General features: G+C 20.2%; 2 protein-coding genes across 2 annotated transcripts, besides 12 other annotated features; one reads left to right on the top strand and one right to left on the bottom strand. All coding sequences in view use genetic code 6, as the record gives it.

Annotated features, from left to right (window-relative positions):
- Positions 1–31: 31 nt before the first annotated feature.
- Positions 32–1,527, top strand: IMG5_182110 (tubulin beta, putative; the record flags this gene model as incomplete). Its single annotated transcript, XM_004027460.1, has 1 exon — positions 32–1,527. One exon carries the CDS (start codon positions 32–34, stop codon positions 1,361–1,363), a length of 1,332 nt encoding a protein of 443 aa, XP_004027509.1. The 3' UTR covers positions 1,364–1,527.
- A 142-nt stretch (positions 1,528–1,669) lies between these two features.
- Positions 1,670–1,698: a microsatellite.
- Positions 1,699–1,908: 210 nt separating this feature from the next.
- Positions 1,909–6,992, bottom strand: IMG5_182100 (hypothetical protein; the record flags this gene model as incomplete). The annotated part of the gene is made up of 14 exons (XM_004027459.1): positions 6,409–6,992; positions 5,810–6,354; positions 5,311–5,723; positions 4,969–5,264; positions 4,467–4,567; positions 4,165–4,190; positions 4,020–4,042; positions 3,669–3,692; positions 3,524–3,588; positions 3,246–3,463; positions 3,023–3,164; positions 2,891–2,975; positions 2,180–2,848; positions 1,909–2,102 (listed from the first exon to the last, which is right to left on the bottom strand). The coding sequence occupies exons 2-14, from the start codon at positions 6,323–6,325 to the stop codon at positions 1,909–1,911; spliced, it is 2,772 nt and encodes a 923-aa protein (XP_004027508.1). The 5' UTR covers positions 6,326–6,354; positions 6,409–6,992.
- Positions 2,115–2,165: a microsatellite.
- Positions 2,115–2,167: a microsatellite.
- Positions 2,117–2,169: a microsatellite.
- Positions 2,124–2,176: a microsatellite.
- Positions 3,295–3,333: a microsatellite.
- Positions 4,078–4,155: a microsatellite.
- Positions 5,725–5,805: a microsatellite.
- Positions 5,728–5,795: a microsatellite.
- A 302-nt stretch (positions 6,993–7,294) lies between the features above and the next one.
- Positions 7,295–7,370: a microsatellite.
- Positions 7,371–7,553: 183 nt separating this feature from the next.
- Positions 7,554–7,593: a microsatellite.
- Positions 7,554–7,598: a microsatellite.
- Between the last annotated feature and the right edge of the window lie 95 nt (positions 7,599–7,693).

Here is a 7,693-nt window from a genome sequence, read left to right as displayed (position 1 = left end):
ATAAAAAAAAAAAAAAAAAATAATAAAAAAAATGAGAGAAATCGTTCACGTATAAGGAGGTTAATGCGGTAACTAAATTGGTGCCAAATTTTGGGAAGTAATATCCGATGAACACGGAATTGACCCAACCGGAACCTATCACGGAGATTCTGACTTATAACTCGAAAGAATCAATGTTTATTACAACGAAGCAACTGGAGGAAGATACGTCCCTAGAGCTATTCTTATGGACTTAGAACCTGGTACCATGGACTCTGTAAGAGCTGGACCTTTTGGTTAACTTTTCAGACCTGATAACTTCGTTTTTGGTTAAACTGGTGCTGGTAACAATTGGGCTAAAGGTCATTACACTGAAGGTGCTGAATTGATTGATTCAGTATTAGATGTTGTTAGAAAAGAAGCTGAAGGATGTGATTGTTTACAAGGTTTCTAAATTACCCACTCTTTGGGAGGTGGTACTGGTTCTGGTATGGGAACTTTACTTATTTCTAAGGTCAGAGAAGAATATCCTGATAGAATTATGGAAACTTTCTCCGTTGTACCTTCACCTAAAGTATCTGATACAGTCGTAGAACCCTACAATGCTACATTATCTGTACATTAACTCGTCGAAAACGCTGATGAATGTATGGTTATTGACAATGAAGCTCTCTATGATATCTGTTTCAGAACTTTGAAATTAACCACACCCACCTATGGAGATTTAAATCACTTAGTTTCTGCTGCTATGTCCGGAGTTACCTGTTGTTTAAGATTCCCTGGTTAATTGAACTCTGATTTAAGAAAGTTAGCTGTAAACTTAATTCCTTTCCCTAGATTGCACTTCTTTATGATAGGTTTCGCTCCTTTGACTTCTAGAGGATCTTAATAATATAGAGCTTTAACTGTCCCTGAATTAACCTAATAAATGTTCGATGCTAAAAATATGATGTGCGCTGCAGATCCTAGACACGGAAGATATTTGACCGCTTCAGCCTTATTTAGAGGAAGAATGTCCACTAAAGAAGTTGATGAATAAATGCTCAATGTTTAAAATAAAAACTCTTCTTATTTTGTAGAATGGATTCCTAATAATATTAAATCTTCTATTTGTGATATCCCTCCTAAAGGTTTAAAAATGGCTGTCACTTTTGTAGGAAACTCAACTGCTATTTAAGAAATGTTTAAGAGAGTTGCTGAATAATTCACTGCTATGTTCAGAAGAAAAGCTTTCTTACATTGGTATACTGGTGAAGGTATGGACGAAATGGAATTCACTGAAGCTGAATCTAATATGAACGATCTCGTCTCTGAATATTAATAATATTAAGATGCTACTGCTGAAGAAGAAGGTGAATTTGATGAAGAAGAATAAGCCAATTGAGGTACTTTTTTTACAATACATTTCAAAAATATAAGAAATAACCCCCCCCCCCATAATAATAATTATATAATAAATAATATATAAAACATATATTAAATTAAACGCCACCCTTTATATATATTATATGTCGAATTTGTAATTTTATAAATTTAAGTTTAGAAAATAAATAAATGTCTTTTTTTTATAATATATTAATATTAGTTTTTAATTATTTTAAAATAAATTTTATTTTATTTTTATTGTTTATATTTTTTAGTGTTTTTTATAAATAAAAATTAATTTTTTTTTTTTTTCTTGTTCTTGTTCTTTTTATTTTTATTTTTATTTTTATTTTTTTTAAATAAAATTTAAATATTAATTTTTTTTTTCCTTCTTTTGTTTTAAAATAAAATTAAAATTAGTTTTATTTCTTTTTAATTTTATTTTAATTGAAAAAAATTTAAAATTTATAATATATAAACATATATTCATTTTTTAATAAAAAAAAGTAAATTTATAAAAATAAAAAAAATTAAATTTACTATTTATATATATATATATAAAAATCAATCAGTATTAGTAGGAACCAACGGATCAAATCCTAATTCCTCAACTGGGATAACGAATTCAGATAATTTTCCTTCATAAGCCTTTACCATATGAGAATGTGCTTTTCTTATTTATTTAAGTTACAATTATAATTCTTAAATAAGATCATTTTTGAGTTATTCAGCTTCTTCTAAACTTTTAGTAATAGATCCTTAAGTTAAAAAAATATAATTATATATAAATATAAATATAAATATATATATATATATATATATATACATATATTACCTAGAGAATTAGGGTCTATATTAGCTTATTATAATGTAGAATGTATTTCCAAATCTTTAATTTCTAAATCTTCCCTTAGATTTGCATTTTTCTTTTCTAAAATTAGATTTTCAAGTCCAGCTTTTTAATGTATTTCATAAACTGTTTGATTTAATTTTTAATGCAATGCATTTCTTTCTCTTTCTAAATAATTAAACTATTATAACTTTACTTCATATTCATATTCGAGTTTTCTAAATAATGTTTCATGAATTTCTATTTATTTTTTCAAATCTTCTTTTTCTTTTATTATTTTTTCTTATTCCACTTATTATTTTAATAATTATTCAATTTCTATTTCTAATGCTTATAAAGGTTCACTTAATTCCCTTGACCCTTTTTCTGTTTATTAAAGGATTTTTTTACATTCCTCTTCTTATCTTTAGAGTTCCTTTATTTCACCTTTTAAAGTTTTTCTATAGTCTAGGTTAGTGGCAGTTATTTCTGAATAATAATTCTTTATGTCATTATATTTTACAGTATGCTCTTTTATTAATTCAGCTATTTTTTAGTTTTTATTATCTTCCAAAAGCTTTATTTAAGCTGCACGAGCTTCTTCCATCTCCTTTGTTAAATTAAACATTTTCAAGTCATATTTCTTTTTTATGTCATTTATTGATCTTTCATATTCTTATTTTATTTAAATATATTTATATATATATATATATATACCTTATCTTAATAATGTTTTTTATTTATCATGATCTTATTTTAAAGCAAAAATATAGTCATTATGAGAAATTTCTTATTCTTTTTTCTTTATTTTTTTAAAATATAAACATATATTAATAATTAATTAATTACCATGACTTTTAATGCTCTAACATCAGTTTTTAATTCTCTGGATTTAATTCTATGTTAGTCTTCTAATTATTTAAGAGTTATTTCTACGTCTTTTTTTAATTCACTTTATTAATCTTAATTTTGAAACAGTAAATGTTTTATTCTTTTTTTTTTTTTAAAAAAAAAAAAATATTTATTAAATATATTATTTTTATTATATTTTTTTTTTATTATAAAATAAAACTTTTATTTATAAACATTCAAAGTCATAAAATGATTTTCATTTAAATCTTATAATTCTCTTTCTTTATTAATAAGTTCACTTTTTTTATCTTCTAATTCCTTTTTTGAAATAATCCAATTGTAATTAATTTTTTCTCTCTCTTATTAATAAAATGCAAGCAGTTTTTTTTCTTCTTCATAAATATCATTTAAAGATCTTATTTCTTTTCTCATTGCTTTCTATATATATTTATATAAATATTAGTTTATTATTAAAAAAAATAAATTAATTAAATTTACCTTATATTCTTCACTTTCATTATCATTTACTTTATCTGCTGCGTTTCTTGCGTCTTATTCATTTTCTTATTTTTTTTAATATTTTTAAATAATATTGCTAATATTTTTCTATATTTTTTTAAATAAAAATATATTCGTTTATTACTTGTAACGCCTGGAGGCTTTTTTCCTGTTTTATTATTTTTTGACATTTAAAATATAATTTTTTATTTATTTATAAAAAAAAAATAGGAATAAAAATATTAAATGAATAAATATAATAATTTTAAAGACTTTTATTTAATTATTATATAGAAATATAAATAAAATATAAAAGACTTAATTTTAACTATATTATTATTATTATTTTTAAAATTAGTAAACTATATTAATAAAAATTTTTTAATAATATAATTTATTATTTAAATATATATTAAAAAAAAAAAGTTTTTTAAAATATATAAATAAATATTTAAAAATAGAATAAAAAAAATATGATATAGTAAATAATCATTACCAACTATTTAATAAATGACAACGCTATAATTTATAAAATAAAAAAAAAATGTATAAAAATATATATATATATATATATATATATATATATTTATATATATTTATATATACATATATATAATTATTTATTTATATATTAAATTTACATGTTCATATGTCCATTGACATAAACCTTTAGATTTTATTTTATTTTCATTTTTAATACTATCAATTTAATTTTATTATTCAATTTTTTCTAATTATTTATTATGATTTTCTTTAATTTTTAAAATTCTTCCAATTTCATATTTTTTTTTTTTCTAAAATTCATCTTTCTAAAATTAAACTCTATGATTAAAATCTTTTGCAAATCTATCCTTTTATATATTTTTTTTTTTTTTTTTATATAAAAAAAAACCTTTTAATATTACATAATTTATATATATTTATAATATTTAAAAAAAATTACTTGGTTACACATATACATTGGACTATTTTCTGGTGCCTAAAAATTTTTGAAAGTATTTCCTATAGCAGGAGTAGAAGTAAATCTATTATATCTTTATGTATCTTAATAAAATTTATATACAAATAAAATTAAAAACAAAATTAATAAAAAATAACTTTCTTATGATTGATATGGTTTTTTAAGTTCATTAATTTTAGGTTAAATATTAGCTATTATATTTTATATATCTTATAATTATTCTTTACAAGGTGATGTAAAGGAATAACCAATTATTTTCCCATTTCATCATTATTAGACATTCCAACCCTTATTTTTGAACTAAATTAATTAAAATTGACATAACCTTTATTATCAGGATCCAAGTATTAAATAAAAGGTTAAATTTCATTATTTTAAAGTAAATTAAGTTCTTTTATTTTATTAATAATATCTTTTTAGGATACATAACCTTTAAAATAAATATAAATAAACTTAATATAATTTTTTATTTTTAAAAAATAACCATCTTTATCCACATCAAATTTTTTGAAAATTTCATAAGCTTTTTAAGTTCCACAAAAAATTTAATTTTCAAATTTTTCTAAAATCAAGTTTAAATTTTTCGGATAAAAAAGTCCAGTAGATTTCCTAACTAAACCAGAATATTATTAAAACTATTCTTATTATTATTATATATAAGACATTTCCATATTTTTTTCATTTGTTTCTTTAAACTCATCATGATATAAAACTTAAGGTGGAGGAGGAGGTTTATTTGGTTTTTAAGCTAATTTTTTATACCATTATCTATTTGATTCACTAATAAAAAAAACAATTATATATATATTTATGTGATTATATTTACTCAAATATAGCTGTAGATATATCTTTAGCATGTGTATGGTCATGTTTATTATATAGAAAAATAGATAAAAAAGCTTCCACTTCTTCCTTTTTTATTTCATTATCCCCTACATTCAAAAGTAAATTTTAAATAGCTTTTGTTAAATTTTTTTTTGAAATTTATTCTTTTTAGAATTAATTTTTATCCTAAATATTAATTTATTACATTAAATATTCATCAAAACTTTCTTTATTACTTATATATCTTTCAATAATTCTAAAAACCTTTGTAGCAGAATTTCTTATACAATCCAAATGCCATGAATTGACATTTGTATTATCAAAAACATTTATTTTATTATTTTCTTCGTAATTAAAAAGTGTTAATAATTTTGTTTTTTCACCTTTTTTTTATTCAGTTAAAGACGGATCAACCTAAATATATATATATATATATATATATATATATATATATATTATATATAATATATATTAATATAATATATAAAAATATTTAATACGTATATATCTTCTGGAACAAATTTATAATTTCTTAAATATTCAATAAATTCCCTATAATTAAATAAATTTTTATCTATTTTATGTCTAAGAAATAACGATTCGACATCATCTTTATTCAACACTGTTTCAGGTATAGCTAATTTTTTTATAATATCCTTAAACTTTTAATAAGAAACAAATCCTTATTATAGACTATCTTCTGAAAAAGTATAAGTTTTAATAAAAGAAAGTTTATTCTATAAAATTAAATTTAGTTAATTTTTATGTCTTTCCTGTCTAGTTTTAATTGCGTCTTATGTTAATTTATTGACTACATTTTCAGCTGTCGAAATAGCATATTCTTCTTCAGAAAGTACTGGAAGAGATTTTAAATTTACATTTAAAGTATCATTACTATTAAATATAAGGTCCATAAATTCATTTAAATTTAAATCACCGCTTTAATCTTAATCAGAACTAGCTATTAATACCCTACATTCATCAAAATTAATATTTATTCCTAATTTTTTTATCATTTCATACGCATTTTATGGTTTAATACATCCTTTTTAAAAAATTACATATATATATATATAATCTTTATTTATATTAAATATACCTAAAGAGTTATAATCCCATTAATTAAAAATTTTTTAAAAATGTGTTCTATTTGCATATCTTCTTCTTATAACTCTTCTTATTTCTCTAACTTTTTCTAAATCAACTTTTCCTTCTAGTGTTTATTTATTATATTGATCAAATCCTACGAATTATGTTTCGGCAATTGCAGTAGCATTTTTGTCGTGTTTTTCATTAACTAAGGCATCAGATTTGTCCTTTTCTAATTTTTGCTCTTTTTTTTTGGTTACATTATGTATATTTTCAGTTAATTATTCATCTTTTTGTATTGTCTGTGCCTTTCGATGGGTTTAAGTAGACAATATGGCGTTTGATTCACCTGTATATACTGGTTTTCGAAGTTATTTTTAGTCTAATTTTGAATGTCTGGGAATAAATTGTTATGTTTTTAATTTTATTGTGGATTAATTGGTGTCACAAAATAATTTTTTAGAAATATTATCTGTATTTTGTAACTTCTGTTTACGAGATTTTGCTGTAGATAAATAGTCAATTCTTTCAACTAAAATTGAAGGTAAATGCTCATGTGATCTTTTTTTTTATTATTTATTTTATTTTTCATAAAAAAAAAACCTAAAATCTATGTTTGATTTTCCAGTTTCATGTATTCTTTGTTTCCTTAAAATCATTTTTTAATAAATTTTATTAGATTAAAAAATAATTATTTATTTTAAAATTGTTATATAATAAAAATTTTAATATTAATATAATAAAATATATAATTAATAGATTTTTTTATAATATAAATTTTATATTTTTTATTTTTAAAAAAATATAGTGAAATTGAGAAATTATTTAAAAAAAATCAGATCAAGTATAAAATAATTATGAAAAAGACAAACAAAATGCATGAAAAATATATTGAAATATATATATATTATATATTTATATATTATATATATATATATATATATATACATATATATATATTCATATATATATTATGTTTTTAAACATTATTATATATATTCATTCATTTTATATTATTTAGTATAATAAAAATAAAAATTATTATAAAAATATGTTTCTAATTTTTATTTTTTGATACAAAAATACTTTAAAATAAAAATTACCCGAAAAAATTAATAATAATTATAAATCTACTTTATTTTATTATTAAAATATAAAAAAACACAAAAAAAATAAAAAAAAAACGCAAAAAAAATAAAATATGGCTTTTGTTACAGATTAACACGATCCATAAGGTTTAGGAATGTTCTCTAAAGCCGGAAGATTTACTTCTGAAAAATATATAGTATTTTAGA

This window comes from Ichthyophthirius multifiliis (assembly GCF_000220395.1).
Source record: "Ichthyophthirius multifiliis unplaced genomic scaffold scaff_1120509251324, whole genome shotgun sequence".
Taxonomy (NCBI): domain Eukaryota; phylum Ciliophora; class Oligohymenophorea; order Hymenostomatida; genus Ichthyophthirius; species Ichthyophthirius multifiliis.
Note: the sequence above shows the minus strand (reverse complement) of the source record. Positions and strands in the feature narration are given on the sequence as shown.